Raw genomic sequence first — 23,368 nt, 5'->3', positions numbered from 1 at the left:
TGTCCATGGTCATGTTTTTGGGCGGGCTAATCGCGGTGGTCGGCGCATTTTTGGTCGTTACGTTGCACGTCGGTGCAGGCGGGCGTAAGGGGTTGCCGAGGATACCTAGCGCAGCGCGGGGGAGGGCGTACGGACCGTTGCAGAGGGCGAGGAAGAAGGCGAGGTTCGGCGGGAGCAGGACGGCGCGCGCGTCCGGCGGGAGGACGTGGGCCGTGAGATGCTCGAGCCAGAAGGAGATGAGGGCGTCGTTCAGCCAGGCCGGCGGGACGAGGAGCGCGAGGTCGTCCGTGCGCAGCGTCGCGTCGCCGAGGGTGAGCAGGTTGGACATGGCAGGGCGTGACGAAGGTCACGTGCAGGGCATCATTCGGCCGCGACACACAAGAGGTCAGGCGGATTGTCGCAAGGCGTATATACCGTACAAGTACCAAGCGTTGGCTTCCTTCCCCGCGCCCGAGTCGCGTCTCGCCTGCCTTGTCGCCACGCCTGCTGCTTTGTTGTCTCGCCATCGGCCTCTGACGGGGGGGTTGCGGATGTCAAAAAGATGTCCAAAAACTTTTTATAAAAAGCGCCCCGCCAGCGCCGCTGTGTCGATGCGCACGCCGTTGAGCAACTCCAGTGTCGCGTCCTCGCTGCCGGCCGTGCCGTGCAGCCATGGGGGGATTTGCCCTTTCGTGAACGCCCCTTCCAACTCCGCACGCAGAGACGCCCCATCCGACAAGAAGTGTACTCGGTTGGCTGTGCGCTCGTCCAGCAAAGGCCGGATTATTCGCCACACTGCCCAGCGTGTCGAGACCATTGCGGTTACCGCGCGCACACAAAATCATAACGCACGCAGGTTAGAGTCACACCAATTCTTGGTGCACACACATCCTCGTCCCACTCGCTTGCCGCGCGTACGCGCCCCGACTTACCTCCGTACATAAACTTGGGATAATTGATCAGTAAGATGGCATGAAACACGTCTGGGTAATAGTTGATATACGTATACACGCCGGTCTTAATGCCGGCCAAATCCATGTTCTTCGCACTAAATCCCGTGAAGTCGACCACGACAGCGCACCGTTCCGCCTGCGGGCCGTCGACGTCGTACAGCATATACTCGAACATCCTGGCGACGCCGACTTCCTGCGCTGCACGTTGCACATCCTTCTTCTCGTACTTCTCAGCGGGCGCGAAGAAGAGGCGCGCGCCGCCCTTCCCGACGGGCGGCAGCAGCGTGATGGGGATACCGGCGGCCATGCCGCGCATGGCATCGTGCGGCTCCTCTGCGATGCGCGCGGTGGCGCGCCACTCCAGGATGGCGCGCAGCTGACGCAGCGTGCGCGGCGGCGAGAGCGAATTGAAGCGCAGCAGGCGCAGCAGCACGCGGTCGCGGAGACAGTCGTCCACGGAGAGCTTGGTCCACGGGTCACTGCGCGGCAGCGCGTGCGGGGGCGACGTGAGGAGAGGCGTGGCGAGCGTGATGAGGGTGTCGAGGGCGACGCGCTCGGCCGGCGGGAGCGAGGAGAGCGGCGCGTCTTCCGGTGGGGACCCGCGGCTCTCGAAGCTCGACGTGGGCCACTTGAGGCTTGGGAGGAAGCCCGACATTGCAGGGTGGAGGAAGGGAAGACGGCAATGGGGGAGTGGAGTGCGTCGCACGTGAAGAGGACGCAAGGAGATTAGGCTAGAGGTAGAAGGGGGGGAGGCACACGTGTGTTGTTTCGGTACAGTATTGGGAACACACTCTAATAAAGATTTCCAACTAAACTTAATTCTTAACGACAGCAAGGGAATAGTACAGTACACGTGTAGATGATACAGTAGTTGGGTTTCTGGACAAAGCACAACGGGAAAATACTTAATTAAAAAGACCTATTAGGCCTTTTCAATAATAATAGGCCTTTTTAATTAAGTATTTTCCCGTAGAGGACTGTATGGGTATCTTATGGCACCATGCGGGTCGCCAAATCCGGCGCAACGGTGGCCCGTAGAAACACATGGGCATCACATCTCAAATCTGACTCTAGCACGACTAATCACTGGCATTTTCATGGCATTTTCATGCTTTCCGTCATGTATGAGTGGCCAGTCCGGCCATCTATCCAATAAAATAAAATGTAAAAATGTCGAGCCAATATGTCCGGCCCCCTGATAAAAATAAATTACAGCTAAATCGCCCATTCATTGGTCCGTACACTCCATGGCACTGTTGCCCTCATGCTGGATCTTACCCTTCTGCAAATTGATTGGTGCCTCGCCTAGTTGCTCAGAAAGGATTCCAATCTTCATGCCGTCCGAACGACCTGTACAAGTAGCGCCCGTGCAATTCCGCTGTTTGACTTGCAATTCCAGCGGAATAAACCCTTCGGAGAGACTACTTGCCTACGTAGAAATTAGAATCCACTTTCTCGCCCCTCATCATCTCTTTATCTCTTTCCCATGTCCCTGGGTAGGAACATATGCTCCAGGGCCCATGTCCATACTACAAGTTATCGCAAAACCATGCCTTCAAACCAATAACCACAGCAGACAGATGCGCTTCGATCTCCATCAAAAATCCTACCACTCGTAATGCATTCGGGGTAGCTAACCCTTCATTCTTTATCACTTTTACGCGCTTAAAACAACCCCGACTTGTCACTTCTCGGAAGAAGGCCTCTGCCTGTACAATCCCCCTTCCCCTTGGAACCCAATGGTGATGTCTCATCCTCATCTCTCTTCCCACTTGAGCCGGTGAGATCAACGTTGACAGCGCTTGTGTGTGTGCCCTATGGGTATACGCACACACTTTTAAATAGCCTGTTGTAATGTGCACTTCGTTCTTGAATGCAATACATCTCATTCGCCGTGCCGGGCGTGTCGCCATCTCATTGCTGAACAAGCCCGTGCAAAACGAAAGCTATGCCCACGGCAAGTACCGTGCATCGTCCTGGATATAATTTCGTTCCAAGCTCTGGCACCAGGGCACAACAGTCCGTGCGATTGCGTTCTGTGTGTAGCATCAACTTTTGGCCTGCATTGTTTTTGCAACTTCGTCGGGGTCGATTGTGGCGCCGCAATATAACTGCAAGGCGCCGTCACCGGCGTCACCGCCGAGCCAGCGGGGAATATCAGCCTTCGCAAAGGACTTCGATAGCTCCTCTCGCATCTGGTTGGTGTCACTCAAAAACATGACCTTTCGCACTGTCCTCGCGTCCAACAGCTGCGCGATGCACTTCCAGGCTGCGACGCGCACACGGATGCAAACAAAAACTCAAGTTAGTACCGGCACGTCCACAGAATGTTACCTTCAAAAGGCGGTTAGTTCGATGCAGGGATAGGACAACTCACTTCCGTGCAGCCATCTAGCATAGTTGACAACCAAGACCTTGCTAAAAACGTCCGGATAAAAGTCGGCAAAGATTCTAATGCCATTCTTCGTCCCAACCAAGTCAACATTGCTCATACTCATGCCATGAAAGTCAAGCACGACGACGGCCGACAGGCCTGTTTGCGCGCCCTGCGCATAAAACGTGGATTCAAAAAAGGTCTTCACGGCCTCCTCCTGGGCGGCGTGGTTGACCTGTGCCCTGATGTACGCGCGCGCCGCGGAGTACACGAGGACGTCTCCGTTTCTGCCGGGGGCGTGCAGCGGGAGCACGGGCAGGCCTGCGGCGGGGCCGGCCATGGCCTTGAGCGGGCGCTCCCACGGGCGGTCGGCGGCGCGCCACGCGGCGACGCGGCGCGCGTGCTCCAGCGCGGCGGCCTCCTGCAGCAGGTGGAAGCGCAGGAAGCGCAGCGCGAGGGCGCGGCGGTTGGGCGGCGCGAGGGCGCGCCACGGGTCGCCCGGGTGGAGGAGCGTGGACGTGGGCGCGAAGATGTCCGCGTGCAGAGCCGCCTCCAGACGCGTCAGAGGCGTGAGCTCGCAGGCAGGGAGCGAGCTCAGCGGGGCGTCGTCTACAGGCGCGGAAGGCGCGCGCCGGAAGGAGGGCAGGTAGCTCGACATGGCAGTGCAGGTGGACGGAAGGGGCCGGGTGCGGATTGAGCGCGATGCGTGGTTGTAAGAGGTCAAAGATGTCAGTGTGGTGGGGGTGTGGTGGGAGGGCGTTGTAGGGCTCTGGTACAGTGCCGGGCATACGCAATCGTATACGGGCGTGAGAGGAGATGAGATAAGCTACACGTGCAGCGAGGGGGGCTCACACCCGTATGAAGGGCAGCGGTCTGCACCATTCTAGCGGGGGACTAGATTGTGAGGAGGGCCTCTTGGGCGTGTGGAGTCCACACTGTGGACGCACACGGGCCGGTGCCGAGTGCGGCGGGCGAGTACTGTATGGGGATTGACCGGCGGAGGCAGCGAATGGAGGCCGCGACAGCCGTCCACTTGGCCCCTGCGCTGGACACGTGTTAAGGGCAAGTCGCGGAAAAGGGATGCAAGTGACATCTGGCTGCGCGCTGCGCGTGCTCGTGCTTTGGTGTCAGCAAAGTGGAGCTGGACAAATCGTTGCGGGCCGCAGCTGGCTTCGACAAAAGAGCGCGCAATGGAAGTGGCATGTGTCTACGAGCACACTCGTGCCTCGGTGCCGGTGAAGGGAGGCTGGCGACTTGGCCTCAAGCCGCAACTGGCGTCGACAGGACAGCGGCCAGCCACATCCTCTTTCCCCCACTCACCGTCTGCCGGCGACAACCGGACCCCTACCTGTACAATGCATCTGTAAGTACCATCATGATTCCAAGCTCTGCAATCGAGCAACGGTGTCTTCTTTACGGCATCTCGGTACCCAGCCTAAACACGCGACGGGAGAAAAACAAACTCACCTTAAAGTCAGCTTCAACGAGTGCAAACCTTTCAGTTCTCGACGCAGCCTACGCTGCACCTTGTTCCAAAGCCGCCCCCGTCACCCGCTGCACTGCCGCAGTGGGAGCGACTTGTGCACACAAGTCTGCAGGGGAGAGCACGAGCTACCCCGCTTTTAGTCCCTACCTGCACACCGATAGTTTGAAAACAACCCTGTCGTGGATGTGCCGCGCCTCCGATACACAATGCGCTCTCCGTGGTGAGAGCAATCTCTCTCACCAAAACTTGCCTCTTCCCCACGTTTGCACCCACACAATGCTCACGCGATAAACTCACCCAACGCATCCGAACCTGCCACCTCCTCTCCGCCAGTGTCTGCGATGTGTGAAATCTTGTTCCGCGTAGTCACGAAGACGGGCTTCTCTTGCACCACATCCCAGGCCACCCCGCGACGGTCGTAGGCGATCCTGCCTTCGATCCACGGCCCGACCTCGAAGTGCTTGTCGCATTTTATAAACCCCTCGCTTTTGCGCTGAATTACCCCCTTTCTGCCCTCCAGCCACCCACCGAGGCGGCTGTTCTGCATCGCCAACGCTAGCAGTTCATCTTGGGACAATCCCGGGCACTGCATTACAATTCTCTTCATCGTGACTATCTCATCCGTGCTACAACTCTTTTTCGCCACTCTTTCGATCTCCTCGCTCCATCGGCAACCATTTTCGCTCAGTCCTGCTTCCACTCCTTTGATCACCTGAATGCGTCCGTCTTTAATGCCCTTGGCAATGCCATCGTCTGGAAGGTTGTTGCGTTCCCACTCGCTAATGAAGAAGAGCAAACGCAAACTGCCATCATGGGTCGTCATTTCATTCTGCCTTACCGCATTCGCGCATCCTTCTGTTGAGCATGAACCGCTCATCTCATACCACATGTCGCCTCGCTCGACAGCTCTCTCCTCACACTCCGAGCAGAGGTACGCGTTGTCGCTGTGGTTTACAGAGTGCAATGAGCTCTCCCACTTGTCCGAAATATGTAGAATTCGTTCGCCATATCCAGTCGCCCGCTTGACTCGTTCGCGCAATGCGCCGTCTGTCGTCATAAAACGGGTCACCAGACGACACGGCGTGTTTCTGATGTCGTGAACTTGAGAACAGGCCTTGCAGCATATCGACACATCAGCATTGAACATATCAAACTCGGAGCCGATGGCGTAGAACAAGTTTTTGTGAAGCCTGGTCCTCCTCTTGTCCTGAGTGAGATGCACCAAAGTGATCGGCGTGTTATTGATCAGACCTTTCCGCTCGCCCCTCGGGGTGAGCTCCTTTTCGGTGTTGTAGTACATGAAGGGCACATCTGCAGTGATCACAATAGGATCACTTGCGGTGTTTGACTTCAACATGTTTGCGCAGTCGTATGGTCCGCGCAAAGTGATATTGTTGCTGAGGAAGAACTGCGTCCAGATGCCGGCAGAGTCCTCCATCACGTTCTTGTGATGAGTTGGTAAGTTGGCGTACGTGAAGATGTCGAAGCCCAAGTCTGAAAGGGATTTAATTTCAACTCTGTCGCTTTTGGCACGGGGTAAAGCGGTGACCTTTCCATTCCGGATGTCGTAGTAGTTGAAAAGAAGCTCCGAGTCAACCCCGTTATGGGAGCAGGTATCTGAAGGAGGTGAGTCAGTCATGACAAGGGAAAACACCACCGAGGCTAACACAGAAAAATCGCAAGACGGGTACCGGTAGCACTGTATTCGGGATGGTATCGGTCAGGAGCCCACAGCGGTAGCACAGGCTCGCAGAAAAAGCTGCCACGCCTTAAATGTGTCTATTTCGGAGACAGTCCTTTGGACAACGCGAGGAGCCCCACCGCTCCGCCATTCCATCGGGCCCACTAGCGTCATCGAAGCGCCCCATAATTCCAATGCTGTGCTCGCAGGAGCCAGCTAGAAGGCTCATCCACGGTCTGTACGGTATGCAACAGACGCGTCGCAAAGAACTGCTGGTGGTTTCACGCTCTGTTGTCAACCACGCAAGCGAGGTGAATTGATGCAAGCTGCTAACGAGATCACGCAGCCTTCACTATTCCCGTCGGGGATTGCAAAACATGCACATAGTACTCCACTTCGGATCCGTAATCAAAACATTCCAATAGAGCCTGTTGGACATCTTAGACACGTCGCATTGTTGGCACTGTAGCCGGAAGCCGGGCCGGAAGGTGTTGGTCCACCTGTCGTAAACATCGACCAATGAGATCAATCAGAGAGCGGAAATCAATCGGCCGGTTGGAAGGCATATTGACACACTCCGACCTTCTAAAAAATTAACTAAAAAGCATTCCTGTGCCTGCCATTCGGGGTGGCTCCTTGACATGTCGCGCCCCTCCAGCAATACCGCTCCTCGATTCTGTCCCGCGCGAGAGAGAGTCTTATTCAGACGAAAGAGAAGGAGTCCGTCAAGCGCCGCACCCCTGGACATACAGGAACAAATTTAGGAGTCGCAGCGAGGATTCTGTTCATAATAATTGCTCGTTCGAGCAAGATCTTGAAAGGAACGTCTTTCAGCAACTCGTCGATCGCATTCACTCGAGCCGCCTCGTTGGCGGATCCGTCCACATTATCAGCATGCCTGCTGCGGTAGCACAAGACGCTGATGTGACTATGGAGACCGGCAACACTCCCAAGAAAGAAGAGCCTGAGGGTCCTCTCACCCAAAAGCTTCACGAAGCTGAAGCGAAGACCGATCCAAACGAGGCCGAAGCCATTTACCGCGCAATCATCGATGCCGAGGAGCCTCCCTATGATCCCATAGTACCTGCTATTGAGGACACTAGTAAGGTGAAAGAGACGGCAATCTTGAAACTTGCAGCTCTCCTCGTCCGGACGGGCATCCCTGAAAAGGTGTCGGATCTCCTCCAAACGCTGCGTCCGTTTTTCACGACCATCCCAAAGGCGAAGACGGCAAAGATCGTGCGCGGCCTGCTGGACTCTGCATCGAAGGCGGAGAACGCAGAGGAGTTGCAGGTCAAGTTGTGTAAGGAGACAATCCAATGGTGCAGGGATGAGAAGCGAACGTTCCTACGTCAACGAGTGGAGGGTCGATTGGCGGCATTATATCTGTCGCATTCACGCTACGCGGAGGCGCTGAAGATGATCACGGATCTGCTGCGAGAGGTGAAACGGCTGGATGACAAGGCGCACTTGCTGGAGATTCAGCTTGTGGAGTCGCGCATTCACCACGCGTTGCGCAATATTCCAAAAGCGCGCGCGGCTCTAACTTCTGCGCGGACAACTGCGAATGCAATTTACGTGCCGCTGATTCTACAGGCGGAAATTGATATGCAGGCCGGGATTATCGCCGCGGAAGAGAAGGACTACAAGACGGCCTACTCGTACTTTTACGAAGGGTTTGAAGGGTTTATGAGTCTTGAAGACAGCCGGGCTGTGAGTAATTTGAAGTACATGCTCCTGTGCAAGATTATGACGGGGAGTGCTTCGGATGTGCCGGGGATTGTGAACGGGAGCGTGGCACTGAAGTTTTCTGGGCGCGAAGTAGACGCGATGGTAGCGGTGGCAAAAGCGCACTCGGAAAGAAGCCTGGAATCGTTTGAAAAGACGTTGAACAATTACAAGGCGGAGCTGTCGGACGATCCGATTGTGCATGCTCATCTGAGCTCGTTGTACGACACGCTGAAAGAGCAGAATCTGTTGCGTCTGATCGAGCCGTTCTCGAGAGTGGAGATTGAGCATGTAGCGAAGCTGATCAACTTGGCGTTGGCAGATGTGGAGTCTAAGCTGTCGCAAATGATCTTGGACAAAAAGTTGAACGGGATTTTGGATCAAGGGGAGGGGTGCTTAATTGTGTATGATGATCTACCGATGTCGAAGACATATCAGAGTAGTTTGGACACGCTGATTAACATGGATAACGTGGTCAACTCGCTTTTTGATAAGGCTTCGACGTTGAGATAATATAGAGGAAGTTAAAACGGGCATCGGCATTTTTTTTTGTTTGTTCTTGAGTTTTGCATGCTATAGGCTTGGTCGTTTTAGCCTCCCCTTGAAGGCTTTCTGTATAGAGTCAGTTTTTGTTGTCAGAGGGAGTTTTTGTGGGAAAATCGTAGCATTTTTTTGTAAAATATTGAAAAATACGAGAAGGACAGTGCAGTGAGAAGCGGGCAAGTGCAGGGTAACGATTGGACAAGAAGGGAGCAACGCTATCCACTCGTCAATGCGATCGGGATCAGGCCCACTTGCCTGACTGTGCGATCGACCGGTGGACAACGGACGGTCTACAACGCGTGACCCCTACCCGTAGCGACGTCAACAGGCACCATCTCAAAGCCGTTCTCCAATGCACACATTTCCTGATCCTGCCCAGATCATACCCTCAAAGAATCACCCCCTATACACACATCCTCTCTGCTCCTCTTTAACCCCAATCACCAGTCACTTGCACTCCAGCCCGGCACTTCTTCCGCACCCCTCTTCTCTCTCCACCCCTCCACAACTTTCACCTTCACCCCACTCCCCCACACTTCCAAAATGTCCGGAATCTGGGCAAGATACAACGCGGCCCTCGTGGCCAAGCCGCTGCAAACGAAGACCATGACGGTAAGCCGCACCTCCGCCCCCACCTCCCCGCTGCGCCACGCAACCCAACTCCAGTCTGACCTCCCCCCGCGCCCCATTCCGCCCCGCAGTCCCTGACCGGCTTCGTGCTGGGCGATCTGGTCGCGCAAGGGCCGGAAATCTCCAAAGGCAAGGCGTGGGACGCCAGGCGCACGGCCAAGATGGGCGCGTTCGGCGTCGCCCTGCACGGCCCCATCGGCCACTACTGGTACGGCTTCCTTGATCGCACCATCATGACCGCCGCCCCGACCTCGGCCGCCGCCGTCGCATCGAAGACCGCCATCGATCAGATCTTCTGGGCCCCCATCTTCACCTCCGTCTTCTTCGGCTCCATGAAGCTCATGGACGGAAAGCCCAACGAGATCACTACCGAGGTCAAAGAGAAGCTCTGGCCCACCATGAAGGTCAACTGGACTGTGTACGTTTTCGCGTCTGCGCACACATCGGGCGATGGCATCGCGCCGCCATTACAACGACTGACCTTTTTTTTTATTCGGCGCATTTGTTCGTACCCCTGCCGCGCAATTCCCTTGCCCGTTTGACACAGTTGGCCCGTTGCTCATATCATCAACTTCCGTTTCATCCCCTCGTCGCAGCGTATCCTGTACATTAACACCATCCAAGTCGGCTACAACGCGTTTCTCTCCACCATGCAAGCTTCCAAGAAGGAAGAAGCGTCCGCCTGAGCAAATTATCACTTGTCGCGCCGATGCACTCTGTGACAGCTTGGACGCACAACTCGTAAAACCTCCTGGTAAAAACCTTGGTCAAAAGTTTTGGTCACAGAACATCTCCTTTTGCCTTTCAACACCTTGTGTGCAAAGTCCAAGCAATGCCATCTTCACTCCTCATATCCCTTTTTGTCGTACAGTATCCCATGTCCCTTGACAAGTCGCTAAATCTGACCACGTACGTTTCACGGTGCAATCCCTTGAAAACAAAAAGTTTTTTCATCGCAGAGCATCCCCCGTGTCACCGGGCACAAAGCGTCGGACAGTCTTAACCCTTGTTGTAGTCAAATATCGATATCCTGCCCAGCTTTCACACTTCAACACTACTGTCGATACAAATACCCATCGCCATCAAACATGATAGAAAGGTAGCGGGCTAATTGCATAACTACACATGGACCCCAACCATGTACAAAGGTCACACATACAGTATTCACATCATGCAAGAGAGTCTCCACACCTTGAGGGCCAGACCTTGCCGATACCCACGCACGCTCACTCAGAATCTAACGCATATGCAAACTTCGCTCGCCCACGGCATGACAACGTCAAGCTTTCACAACCCCGCCCCCAAAGCGTCGTCTTTTCATCATAAGAATTATCCCGTCGGTCTCGTCCAGCTCCTTACAAGCACATCTACAAAGATCCCCCTTTCGCAAGATACTCAAACACGGACATGTCCCCGATATCATCCGTAGCAGGCTGCATGAACTTCCTAGCGCTAAAGAGCAGGAAGAACGCGGCGAACGCGACGGCGCCAGAGCTCTCCACATTTCCCGGTAAGAATCCCAAGAAATGCCCACCGGCAAGTGCCGGGACCAGAAAGATGAGCGAGATAGCCTCAACTCTCCCAAAGCACGCGGCCTCCTTAATAAAGAGCCCCGTCAGCGCGACGAACTGCCACCCGACTGCCAGCAAGAGCGCCGGGTGCTCATAAACCGCCATGACCAGCCCATCCCCTCCCAGCAGCGGCGACACGGCGAGGCCGATGGAGGCCGCCAAGGCCAGGCCCCAAAGCACCTTCAGGGCGTTGTGCAGCGGCTTCATGTAGATGTGAATGGTCTGCAGGGCCACACCAAACGAGACGAGATTCGTGAAATAGAGCGCGTCGTAGACTGAGGAAGGGATTTCAGTGCCCTTCGTGACGGCGAGGCCCACCGACGCAGACATGCATACCGCCATAGCGGCCACGGCTAGACGGTAGCCCAGCACGCCGTTCGCGTCGGACTGGCGCAGATACCAGTCGCCAAACTTGCCTTGGAACGGACCCTCCAGGATCTTGTCGTTGGGATCGGCGTTTTGCAACGCCATTTCTGTCTTGTACACATGGGCGGCTCCCCGATTGGACGCGGCTGCGACTTTGGCGCGTTTCGAGAAGCGAGGGACGAAGGAGGTGGACTTGAGGGCCGGGTTCGATATGGAGAGGGCGGAAGGACGCGCCGCTCCAAGGACGGAACACGGGCTCAAGAAAACAAATGCCGACGACATGACGGTTTGTTAAGAGTAAGCCTGTTTTGTTGACTTTTCTTTTGCTTGCCCGTGGTAGATGAGCGCAAAGAAGTGGAATAGGTTTCGAAGTAGCTGCGGAGATTGAGCCCGTCCGGAGACCCAGGGGTACAGTATGCAGCTAGTATGGAGGCTCTCAGACTTGTCTGCATGTTTCGTGATGATGCAAACTGGTTGGTGGAGCGCACCTCGGAATATCTGGGTCTGGCGGAATATGTCCCTGTTCGCAATTTTTCTATTTCCACCAATAAAAACCGTCTAAGAGAAAATAATTCGCCCAATTTTTGTCAAGTTTCGCCTCGAGATCTAAACGAATTCCAGGGATCAAAACAAGCCCAAAATCGCCCCCCTCGCCCCCCTCGCCATGCTTCGCCGTGCATTGCCCAATTGCTTCGCGTCGCGTCGGAGAGACTTGCTGCGACGTTTCTCCACTCAAACCACTGCCTGCTCAACAACCTCACAACAGAAGTGCTAGAAGTGCATGTCTCGAACCGCAGAAAGGGCTGACCGCGAACGCACTACGAGGAAGCCCGCGAGCAATTCTTTTTCCATGGCCACATCATCGCTACACGCCATGTCCGCCACTTCCTTCATCCCAAGCCAATCCCTCTACCGCACTCTGCACCCCTGCAGACACCTCCCCTGCTCCCTGCAGGCCCGCCGAGCGCGCCCCATATGTTCCGCCACGCTGGAGAAGGCGGCGACGCTCCCCGCGAGCCAACCGCACGAGCCGGTGCTAGTCGAGGAAATCGTGTCGCACTTCTGCGGGCGGCGGCTCGACACGTTCGTGGACGGGACGGTCGGGGCGGGCGGGCACGCGCTGGCTCTACTCTCGCGCTGCGAGATCGGGCGCTACATAGGCATCGACAAGGACGCGACGGCGCTGGCCATCAGCAGAGCGCGTCTGTCCGCCCACGACAACGTCACGCTGCTGCACGGGGACTTCCGGGACATGCCGTCGCTGCTCAAGTCTGTGGGCGTGGGGGACGGAGGCGTGGATGGGATGCTGCTGGACGTAGGGGTGTCGTCGATGCAGCTGAATGAGGACTCGCGAGGCTTCTCGTTCACGCGGGACGGGCCGCTGGACATGCGCATGTCCGGCGGGGCGGACGGCGCCGTGAGCGCGCGCGACTTGGTGAACGGGATGTCGGAGGAGCGGCTGGAATGGGTGTTCCGCGAGTACGGAGAGGAGCGGCAGGCACGGCGCATCGCGGGCGCGGTGGTGGCGGCGCGGGAAAGGAAGGAGATTGAGACGACGGGGGAGCTAGCGGAGGTGATCACAAAGGTGAAGGGATGGCGGAAGAAGGGCATGCACCCGGCGACGCTGTGCTTCCAGGCGCTGAGGATTGCCGTGAACGGGGAACTCGACGCGTTGGGGCAGGTGCTGCCCCGGGGAGTGCGGTTGCTGGGCGCCGGCGGGAGAATGGGGGTTGTGTGCTTCCATTCGTTGGAGGACCGGATCGCGAAGAGATGGTTCAGGGAGATGGCGGCGTGGGAGGAGGGCGGCGTGGGGATTGTGAATCGGAAACCGGTGATGGCGGGGGAGGAGGAGGCGAGGCGGAATGTGCGGAGTCGGAGCGCCAAGTTGAGGGTGGTGCAGAAATTGGAGAAAGGAGAGGGGGGGTGGGGGCGGAAAGTTAATAAGTATGCTCGGGAAGAGAGGGAGGTGCGGTGAGGGATGGCGGCACTTGCTGAGAGATTGTTGGAGCAAGGCGAGGGGTTAGGGTAATCCGGAGTGTGGCTGGCGAACGGTCGTGGGGGTCGTGGGCGGGGAGAGGTAGGAAGGGGAATCGTTCTGCACGGAAATTTGAGATGGCGGGTTTTCCAAATACCTGACGTCAGACGTCAGGTGGGACCGGGCCAGCCACGTGCCCGCTCTGGCGCAGTGGCCCCTGTTTATCAAATGTTTTTTGAACCACTCTCGAGCCGATGTCTCCGGCACGTGTAACGGAAGCCTTTCTCCGCCAATCCCCTCGTACTCCATGCTTGCCGATCCCCCGACACTTCTTCCTCCCGTTACGCTCATATCCATCCCCATGTTCCCTTTGTGACCCGTTTCCCTCCTTTCCAAATCCCCCTAAACCCCCCACCCCCCACCACATGTCCCATCGACACCGTCCTCCCTCCCGCCCACTTCCATTCCGTTCGCCTCGCTGAGAGCTCCACCCACTACGTGCTACCTAACCATCCTACGTCATCCTTCCACCCCCCATCGGCCCGTTGCAACCGACCCATCGCGCCCGTCTCCTCAACAAAACCCTCCGCCCTCGTGAGCCGGCTCGTCCCAGAGTCCGACACTAACTGTCCGCTCACCTTCGGACCATTTCCCCTTCCGCTTCACACACTTCCCTCATCTCACCTTCGCCATGTCAAACATCTCCCCTTCCCGCGTCCGCGACGAGTACGAAGACGACGACGCCTTCCACAGTCCCCCCCATCTCCCCTTCCTCAACGACGTCGTTCCCACCTCCCTCCCTCCCCCCGCCCTCTGGGATAACCACACCACCCAGCCCCCCGCCCAAACTAACCCCATCCACCCTTCCGATTTTGCCGTCGCCGACAAGCTCGCTGCCTTCATTGACGACGTCCCTGAAGGCGATTCTTTCGACGAGGAAGGCGACGACGACGACGACGACGACGACGACGAAGAAGAAGAAGAAGAAGACCCTGCAAGAGCTCTCAACTACTTTGTCCACAACGGCTACCGATATGACGGCGATATCTTCCAGCTCCGGCCCCCGCAGGAGCGCTCCATCGCCTCGCGCCCCGAGCGCATCCTCGAGCACAAGCCTCTCCTTCTCACCAATCAGCAAACTTTCAACCGTGTCTATTCAGAAGGCACCTACAACGCCCGCCCCTCGTCCCTGCGCCAGCCGCAACGCTCTTCGTCCCGGTTTTCCATCTCCAGCCTAGCTAGCAACGACGACAGCATCCACCAGAATCTCCACCTCATCGATACCCCGGAAAACCAGATGCAGCCACTCCCGGTCACGCGCCCGCCCTCGCTGCGCCCCACCGCCGCAACGCCACTCTCTCCGAGGGGGCTCTGTCGCTCGATTGAGGAGGTGCGCCAGGCCGCCACCAGCGGTCACTGCAACGAAAACTTGTTCGGCTTACTCGCGTTTTCTAGCACCCCGGTCACCCGCATTCAGGGTGAGAAGCCCGACTTGCTTGCGAGCAAGAGCATGAACGTCAGCACGTCGCGCGAGTCGGGGCACAGGCAGCGGCAGAACTCGTTCTGGAAAACAGAGTCGTCGCTCGCGCAGTACACCAACGGTGGCAAGCGGCAGGACGAGAACAGCCTCCCGCAGCTCGCCGTGCGAGAAAAGCGCGGCAGGAGTTATACGTCTTTTGTTAAGAATTATGCGGGCACAGGGGTGCAGCTGGGGGAGCGCGTCCGCCGCTCAGGTGAAATGCTCAAGCGCGCACCGTTCTGGCGTAGTAAACTGCTCTCTCGCTGAAGAGGTAACATAGGACTAACCGGAGTTTTTAAAGTGGCTTGGGGTCGTAGGCTAGACTCTGCTCGCGAGCTGTTGCCGGAGGCTCAAGAATTCGAGGATGCAGTCTGCCCTATCTTATCACTATTTAAACATGCAACCACGTAAAAGCATTTGCACTTGCACTTGTACATCATTCTCACTTAGCTTTTCAAGGCTGTATTGTCAGGGCAAAAAGCCATTGAACGAGTCTTGAACGGAAGTGAAGATGACGATACCATGATTAGGCCAATTGTGATAGAGAAATTGGATTTCTTTTTCGAGAACAGGCGATTGACCATTTTAAGGACTGTGCGTCCAAGAGATCGTCACGCATTTGAGAAAGGTCATCTTCATCGAAATCACTCCTAATTCGTTTGTAGTCTAAGAACCTATTTCACTTCGACGTTGCAAACCTAACGCTTCGAATTAATTTCATTCCCAGTCATGTCCATAAGAATATTGCTAGTTTTCGTTGCATTACGGCCTTGCCCGTCGATGATATCCTTCTGAAGGCAGTTCCATTAGAGATAAGTCGGGCAGCCACTTTCCGGCAGGGGGAATTTTGACTCAGTTGGTCTCAAGCTCGTTGGTATTCTCACGAGCAGACACCGCGCTCGTCGCTCGAAAGGAGACCGCTGCCTGTTTCATTGCGTCCATGTCACTTGGACTATCAGCAAGTCCTTTTGAAGTATGCGATATTCAAACTTGATGGAAGTCTTTAATATCGCAGGACGTCTTGCGTTCTTGGTTTCAGTCTTGATATTCTTTGCTATACAGCAAAACGCTCGAGCAACAGTCCTTCCTTCATCGGAAGGCACAGACCATGGCTTTCCATATGCTATCAATCCAGCAATCCCGGGCACAGTTGTGCGCACGCTCAATGTGGAAGTGAAAACTTCTAACGATTCTTATCTATCGAGCAAGTATCGCCTAAGAGGTCTCATTTCTGAAACAAAGCAGAAGATAGCTTTCACAGCCATGCAGCTCTTCAAAAGGGTGAATTCTATTCGGAATACCCCAGAGAAGAAGGGTGTCACAATTGAGTCTGCATATGTTGCAATGCTCCAGAACAGAACGCGTAATGGTTGGCCAGCAGCCCAGGAACTTCATCGTTCCAAAACCTCGCCTGAAGGTGAAGGTCCTTCAACATCAAAAGTAAACAAGACAAAGACACCTAACGGAATTGGCACAAAAGTTCTAGAGGTGCAAAGTAAAAATGATACCGTCCCTATTGACGGCGCCAGATGGAACCAAGCCATGACGGACAAAGAAAATCGGACCATCCAACCTGCCTTGATAGCGCAACAGAACATTAAGTTGGAGAACGAAAACCAAACCAGCCAGTCTGTCATCACAGGAAATGCACATGTCAAGATGGACCTCAGCAGCCATACTAGCCAGCCGGTTGTGGCAGGAACAGAAAGGGCCACTATCGAGAACAGAAACCAATCCAGCAATCCGGTCATCGAAGCACAACAGAGTATTAACCTGGAGATCGGAAACCAGGCCGTTGAAGCTGGCGGCTCCGAAAAGAACGAAATGAAGTTGGACAACGAAAACCAGACTGTTGGACCCGGCATCCCAAAACACGGAAGTGTTCGACAACAAAGTAGTCCTGATTTTCTTCAAAGGGAGGATATGGTGCACGCATCCAAGATAGAAGAGAAGGGTGCTGACTCAAATGACCTTGAGGCACTACGGTCTCAGTCTAATGAAGGATCTGGCCAAATTTCCGCCGTCGATGATAAAGGCAAACTATCTGTGGTGAGCGCTCTGGACTTGTCAATGCCTGATCATTTAGTACCAAGGCAGGAAAAGAACGACAGCGCTTCAATTGAAGCTTCGATGCATTTGGAATATCAGGAAACGAAAAAAACGAGGATATCATCTGAGATGGAACCAAAGCGTAGTACTTCTGGGAGGAATTCCCAAACACTCGAGAGCCCAATCTCGAGATGGGAGGGTCATGCTCCTTCAAACTCTAGTCAGTTTGGAAATAATAAAATGGGCGAATCACCAAAAACAGAAGAAGCAACTCCCTCCGAAGGTAAACATGAGAGCGACAGTTTTAGAAATGTAGTCAAGCAAGAAAATTACAACAAGGACGGCACTTCTCATGGAGAGAGTTCGCTGCGTCCGAGCAACAAAGAACCATTCCAAGAAATAGAGAAAGAAGCTCCTTCCCAAGAACTGAAGGGCGAAATCTCTCCGTCGAAAACGTCAGACATTGATAAGCCAGAACCAACGGCTGAGGCCGGTGGCACAACAGAACAGAAGCTGTTTGCGGGCGATGCGGAACTTGGAAAGGTCGGGAACAAATCAACCGATACTCAAAAGGATTTCATCGAAGAGGCTGAAGAAGGGTCGCGCGAAGAAGGGGTGCTGGCCACCGGCGTACCTGAGGGTGAAGGGGAAACCGCAAGCGGAGAGAATGAAGGCCCGACGGAGAAATCTTCAGAAGCAGACGAGCAGGACGCGAATGGAAATGGAAAAGAAAAAAAAATGGACAACTCACTCACTAATGTAACCGAAGAAGGCTCGCCGATCTCAAAGCGCCAGGAGCATTCTAGTCCAGAATCCGACAACGTAGCGGAAGCGAAACATATCAACAAGATTACAAATGCTGCATCCATTGACGACAGTCCTGTCAACACCTCAATGGACAACACGACGCAACTTTCGTTGATGGTCTATAAAATTGCGAAGTCAGAAGAAATCCTGACAATGGCGGCCGCCCCGTGTCGGGAGGTGATGGGGTGGATGCCCCCCGTGGTGTCACAGCTGGAAATCGAGCTTCCTGGTTTGAAATTCTACTGCGTGGACACGAAAGAGCCAGTCGGAGATATGAAGGACCTGAAACGAGCCTTTGGGGACATCTCTGGCGGTTTTGTACAAGCATCAGCGGAGGAGGTGGGACAGGCGCTTCCGAGGAAGGTCGATCTGGTGGTGAGCTGGATGGGGATGCAAAAATGGGGCATCCGAAAGTCGTGGAGGTTTATCAAAGGTTTGAAGCAGGACGGGGCGAAATTTGTTCTGCTGGGCAATAACCCTGTGAGCAGTAACTCAGAAGATTCGACAGGGACATTGAATGTGAGGAAAGCGCCGCTGCTGTTTAATGAACCGCTGCGTATTATTGGTAACGTGAGTATGGACGATAGCAAGCAGCTTCTTCTGTACTCTACCAGCAGCCTCATGGACAGTCAATAGACTTGCGTCCCAAGTGCGTAGGAGACAGAAAGGCATAGCACTTTCTAGATACTCGAATACATCCGCTATCTTCGATAACTTGTCATTGTCATTTTATATTTCTCTCTCTCTCTCTCTCTCTCTCTCTCTCTCCCTCTCCCTCTCCCTCTCTCTCTCTCTCTCTCAGTCACCGAAAACGAAAGCTCTACTGATTAGTGACGCGAGGCAATGCTCCCTCGCTATCTCGACGTCAGGCTCTTGTGGTCAAGAACAATGTAGTTGAGCCTTTCAATCTCGAGGGGCAATGTGGTTGCTTGTGCGTCATCCTATCTGCAAGGATTACTTTGGCGTCAAGCACCGCAGCAACTCCGTCTGTGATACAGTTGCTCAAAACTTATGTACGCCCAAAGACCTCGTGTGCAGTCTAGAAAGGCCCTTCATGGTCCCAGTCACAGCCCACTGCCCTGCGGACTCCCTGGTCCAGTATGAAGCCCCTCCTTCTAGTGTGCCCCCGCACGAACCTACCGCCTACGACATAAAATTCCAAAGCCTTAAGCCCAGGATTTCTTCAAGAAAGGTGCTTGCCACTCCGCTGGGGCCGCTGAGGTCACCAATGTGGCTTCCTCACCGCCCGTACCCTGTGCCACTCTTTGCGACGCCTGTATCCTCCACGACAATATGCCAGTCCCACATATCTGGCGCTTTGCCCCACTCATCTTCAATATCCTCATCGTCTCCTGAGTTCATATCACCCTTGTCCTCATTGAGCATTTCATGGACACTACATCTCGCGGCTCCTGCACATTCAGAACCGAAAAAATATCGCTATCCAACAACGTTTCTACTATATCGCCATCATCCTCATTCGTGTGCCGTCCCATAACGCGGATCTCTCACATACGGTACCAGTTTAAATCGGATCTTATCGACTTTCCTACCTATGTGATATAAATACCGCCACTGATTGTTTGCTCACGCCTTTTCTATGAACGCCGGTTCGGGGATTTTCGAAGGAGGAAGTGTTTTTCGCAAGGCGAGAATGGAGAAAAATCGAAAGCATGATTTCCACCAATAAAAGGGTGGCAAAAGGAGGCTTTGCTCCCTGGACAACCAACCATTGCCGTCTATTATTGAGATCTTGGAAGGTTAGATGTCTGAATCGTTCCACACACAACCTTTCCTTTTTGTCCAGCTTCACACTTCTTTGCCTTTCTTCTAGAGGGGGAGTTGATTGTCTTCTCTCCGCTGCCTGAGGTAACTCGGGGCAAAGCAGAGTTTCCCTCCCCCCCCCCCCCCCCCGCCATCTTCCGCCACTACCTTGCGGTCAACCGCTGCACCAAAACCAAGAACCCGAAGTCCTCCACCTCCGCGATGTCCACTGAGCCTACCACTCCCGATGTGATAGTAGTCGGCGCGGGCCTGGCCGGCAGCCTCCTTGCCCTTCTTCTATCCCAAGCAGGTCTCTCCACTCACGTATACGACTACCGCGCAGACCCACGCAACCCGACCGGTGAACCGACGAAGCGCAGCCGTTCCATCAACCTCGCCATCTCCACGCGCGGCCTCACTGCTCTCGCTGAGGCTGGTCTTTCTGAAAAGGTCACCGCAATCGGTGTCCCTATGCACGGGCGTTGCGTGCACCCACCTTCCGCTTCGTCTCCTCTACAGCTACAGAGGTACGGACAGCCGGGTGAATACCTGCTTTCCGTGTCCCGACACCGCCTCAACAACCTCCTTCTTGACGCCTGCCAGGAAGCAAAGGGTATCACGCTTGTGTTCGGAACCCGTTGCGTCGATGCGGATCTTGACGCCCCGGCTGTCACTTTGCAACCACGGGATGGTGGCGAGAGTGTTCGGGCTACAGCCACACTCATTGTCGGGGCAGATGGGTCGTTTTCGAAGGTGCGCGCAGCCATGGCACGCCGCGACCGGTTCAACTTTTCACAGAGCTATGTCTCGGCAGCATACAAGGAGCTCACAATGGTAAATCTAAACCCAGACACCGCCAAGCACGCCTTTCCAGCCGAGTGGCTTCACATCTGGCCGAGGCATCGCTTCATGCTCATCGCGCTGCCGAACGACGCGACTTCCTTTACATGTACGCTGTTCATGGACAAGGACGAAATCGATGACCTCGATTCGACGGCAAAAATTCATGCCTTCTTCATGCGCAACTTTCCAGACGCGGTCAAGTGCATGCCCATGCTGGCTGAAGACTTTGCGAACAACCCCACCCCTTCCCTGCTCACTATCCGTTGCGACCCGTACAACTACATGGGAAAGGCTATCATCATTGGCGACGCGGCGCATGCCATCGTCCCGTTCTACGGTCAGGGATGCAATGCAGCATTTGAAGACTGCCGGCTGTTCGTGGATAGTGTGAAGAAGCATGGCTGGGGCGAGTTGAAGCTTGCAGCGGAGGAGTACGCCAGCGCGCGAAAGAAAAACGCAGATGCTATCGCCGATCTTGCGATTGATCACTACGAAGATATGTCGTCACGTTCGGCCAGGCCTTTTGCAGTGCTGAGAAGGCGGCTTGAGGTTTTGGCGAATCGGCTGTTCCCCCAATCGTTTTTGCCCCTCTATTCGATGATATCCTTTTCAAATACGCCTTACGCGGAAGCGGTAGAGCGCGCCGATAAACAGGAGATGGTTGTCGGACGAGGGCTACTTGTTGTCGGAGCAGCAGCCGTGGGCGCAGCTGCAGTTTTAACAGCTCGAAGGTATGCCATTAAGGCAAGACCAATGTAGCATTGCTCCTTTTTGCTTTGACATGAGGTGCAACGGTTTGTGATATCCAGGATGGACTTGGTCTTCAGTTGCAGTACCGAATGTAGTTTTCATGTGCATTTCGATGGAAAGTGCGATCGGGTTTGTATCTCTGAGTCCCCAGAGTTCATACACTGCTGGTGTTTCTAATTGAACCCTGTCTGCCCGAGGAGAGGGAGGTGTTTAGTGAATATCTCCCTCGCCTCGACCAGGCTTCTAGATGTAAACACTGTTTACATGATAGGGCTGTAGAACCCTGGCAATGGCGTCAGGATGAAACTTTTCTCGAGCTCACCTTGCAATTATCAGTATAATATCTGAAGTCCTCTAGTAAGTGTCAAGCGAAACTTATTTGCCTACGCCCAGGGCTTGCACGCACTTTGCTGTGATAAAACCTTCGGTGATGCAGCACGTCTGTCGCGAAGTTTGCAACACCGACCTATTACCACGTTTAGAGTACATGAAAGCCAAAGTACATTCAGATGGAAGAGGTAAGCGGAATAGCATCTTGTGCCGGTTGCCTGGGAGTGTCTTTTCTTGTTTCGAAAGCCTACCATCTCATCCTCGTCTGAAGAAACATGCAAGAGTCTCTTACAGACATTGTTTTTTTGTTTATATCCTTAGGTGTGAGACAGAGTTTTGTCGAATGCAGTACTCATTAGCACTACACGTGTACCAGACAATATCTATGGACCAAGAACTCTTAATGACGCCTAAATTCAGTCCACCAAAGAAGAACTCTTCTTACGAGGTCCTGTACGAGTTCGCATCGCACGGAGATGTACATCCAGTACCGGTTGGGTTGACCGCAGAGAATCCTGGTTCGTCAATGGCAATGATCGAGAGTGTCGTTCGTTTTTGCACGTAAACATTGTCTTCGGTCCCCCCCGTCGTGGTGAATTCATTGTTCTGAACAGTAATGCGCTCAACATTTCCGTGGCCCTCATCAGCATCTTGAGTACTGAGAGGATTACACTGATACGCTCCTGTTTCGAAACCACCTGCTGCGTAGCCACCTGCGAGGAAATCGCCGTAGAAACTGCCTTCAGCAAAGTTGTCGACCACCGTTATGTCTTCTGTGATGATGCAGTTCTCAGCTCCCACTTCGTAACCCCATGGTGCGTCGTAGACCTCATTCAGCTGTATTTTAATATCTCGAGCACCATCCACGTAGATGCCAGCCGCCCACGATTCTTCATTTCCGTACGCACTATTCGTCGCTGTGCTCATTCTTCTGACGACATTGTACTCTATAAAACCACCTCGGGCAGCGTCGTCCGGATGCGGACCACTGGCACCCGCTGAAGGCGGTAACGTTCCTTCTCCTCCAATTGCGTCGATAGCGATGTTGTTCACGTCGTGGACGTAGTTGTCATTGATTGCCCACCCATACACGTTTCCGTTAACAACTATGCTTTCACTGGACCCAGTCCGCATGTTATAGACTTCATTCTTTTCTATCATGACATTTCGAATTGGAGTGGACCCACTACCGTATACAGCAATACCGTGGGCATTATCGGTACCATCAAAGTCGTAAATAGTATTTTCGCGAATGATGACCTTGTTAATGTCTCCGCTGTTTAGAAAAATGCCGTAAACCTCAGACGCAGTGTGCCCACGCAATGAGAGCTTCTCGATGATGACCTGTTCTATTCCTGAGTAGATACCAATAAACGTGACGGCACCCGATGAAGTAATATCGGCACCAGTAGAAGAAGTGAGCTTCGTGCGGGAGCGACTGATGATAATAGAAGAATCAGAAGGATCGCCTTGAATGTCCACAGTGCAATATCCAGTTGAGCCGACAATACCATTGCATGAGCTAATAGCACTTAGAACCGACTGCCCAGCAGCAGTGACAATTACGTTCGTGCCGAGAAAGTTTGATTCCCATGCTGTTTGCGGACGAAGGCTGTCTGAAACTGTTTCAGCCCCCCAAGTTTGACCTTGGGAGAGCGAAACCAGTTGAGACAGTGTCAGGCCGAGAAAGACAACACAACTCAAAGAAAACCCCATGGTCAATTGCTACAGAATTGTTACAGAAATGAGGGCTGCAGAGAAGGAGGGTGTGGTCCGCCAGAACTTTTAAGGGCAACTGATCTCATTCATAACTTTTATACGCAGATCGTCATGAGGTGATTTTATTCCCTGTTGCAGAACTCCCACGTATTCTGTCTGTACTGTACGTGAATTTTATAGTTTTGCTGTAGGAAGGCGCCCGGTTACACCGCATGGGCGTAATGCCACAAGGCGGAATACTGTGACGGGAAACAAAAATGACACACGGCGGAACACTGTGACGGGAGGGTATCTTTTGATG

At 54.2% G+C, this 23,368-nt stretch overlaps 9 protein-coding genes; 3 read left to right on the top strand and 6 right to left on the bottom strand.

Moving 5' to 3' along the window:
• The window catches only part of CHC_T00006276001 (hypothetical protein), a 1,522-nt gene extending 1,194 nt beyond the window's left edge, over positions 1-328 (bottom strand). Inside the window, exon 1 of the mRNA XM_005717899.1 lies at positions 62-328. Coding sequence (XP_005717956.1) covers positions 62-328 — 267 coding nt within the window. The remainder of the gene's footprint in view (positions 1-61) is intronic.
• Positions 329-2,958: 2,630 nt separating this feature from the next.
• Positions 2,959-4,667, bottom strand: CHC_T00006275001 (hypothetical protein). XM_005717898.1 is given in 5 exon segments: positions 2,959-2,980; positions 2,981-3,201; positions 3,310-4,075; positions 4,202-4,476; positions 4,634-4,667. 4 exon segments carry the CDS (start codon positions 4,665-4,667, stop codon positions 2,981-2,983), a joined length of 1,296 nt encoding a protein of 431 aa, XP_005717955.1. The 3' UTR covers positions 2,959-2,980.
• A 22-nt stretch (positions 4,668-4,689) lies between these two features.
• On the bottom strand, positions 4,690-6,431 carry CHC_T00006274001 (hypothetical protein). XM_005717897.1 is given in 2 exon segments: positions 4,690-5,072; positions 5,073-6,431. 1 exon segment carries the CDS (start codon positions 6,429-6,431, stop codon positions 5,073-5,075), a length of 1,359 nt encoding a protein of 452 aa, XP_005717954.1. The 3' UTR covers positions 4,690-5,072.
• Positions 6,432-6,512: 81 nt separating this feature from the next.
• CHC_T00006273001 (hypothetical protein) lies at positions 6,513-6,647 on the bottom strand. The gene has a single exon (XM_005717896.1). The coding sequence runs from the start codon at positions 6,645-6,647 to the stop codon at positions 6,513-6,515; it is 135 nt and encodes a 44-aa protein (XP_005717953.1).
• Positions 6,648-7,367: 720 nt separating this feature from the next.
• CHC_T00006272001 (hypothetical protein) lies at positions 7,368-8,893 on the top strand. XM_005717895.1 is given in 2 exon segments: positions 7,368-8,714; positions 8,715-8,893. 1 exon segment carries the CDS (start codon positions 7,368-7,370, stop codon positions 8,712-8,714), a length of 1,347 nt encoding a protein of 448 aa, XP_005717952.1. The 3' UTR covers positions 8,715-8,893.
• An 80-nt stretch (positions 8,894-8,973) lies between these two features.
• CHC_T00006271001 (hypothetical protein) lies at positions 8,974-9,712 on the top strand. XM_005717894.1 is given in 4 exon segments: positions 8,974-8,989; positions 9,192-9,356; positions 9,446-9,597; positions 9,598-9,712. 3 exon segments carry the CDS (start codon positions 8,974-8,976, stop codon positions 9,595-9,597), a joined length of 333 nt encoding a protein of 110 aa, XP_005717951.1. The 3' UTR covers positions 9,598-9,712.
• A 129-nt stretch (positions 9,713-9,841) lies between these two features.
• CHC_T00006270001 (hypothetical protein) lies at positions 9,842-11,593 on the bottom strand. XM_005717893.1 is given in 2 exon segments: positions 9,842-10,741; positions 10,742-11,593. 1 exon segment carries the CDS (start codon positions 11,591-11,593, stop codon positions 10,742-10,744), a length of 852 nt encoding a protein of 283 aa, XP_005717950.1. The 3' UTR covers positions 9,842-10,741.
• Positions 11,594-19,647: 8,054 nt separating this feature from the next.
• Positions 19,648-21,373, top strand: CHC_T00006269001 (hypothetical protein). XM_005717892.1 is given in 3 exon segments: positions 19,648-20,768; positions 20,808-21,027; positions 21,028-21,373. The coding sequence occupies 2 exon segments, from the start codon at positions 19,648-19,650 to the stop codon at positions 21,025-21,027; spliced, it is 1,341 nt and encodes a 446-aa protein (XP_005717949.1). The 3' UTR covers positions 21,028-21,373.
• A 416-nt stretch (positions 21,374-21,789) lies between these two features.
• On the bottom strand, positions 21,790-23,064 carry CHC_T00006268001 (hypothetical protein). Its single transcript, XM_005717891.1, has one exon. It carries the CDS (start codon positions 23,062-23,064, stop codon positions 21,790-21,792), a length of 1,275 nt encoding a protein of 424 aa, XP_005717948.1.
• Positions 23,065-23,368: the final 304 nt, after the last annotated feature.

Source organism: Chondrus crispus, genomic scaffold, assembly GCF_000350225.1.
Source record: "Chondrus crispus Stackhouse genomic scaffold, scaffold_4, whole genome shotgun sequence".
NCBI lineage: Eukaryota > Rhodophyta > Florideophyceae > Gigartinales > Gigartinaceae > Chondrus > Chondrus crispus.
The sequence above is the reverse complement of the archived record's forward strand: the minus strand, read 5'-3'. Positions and strand labels throughout refer to the sequence as shown.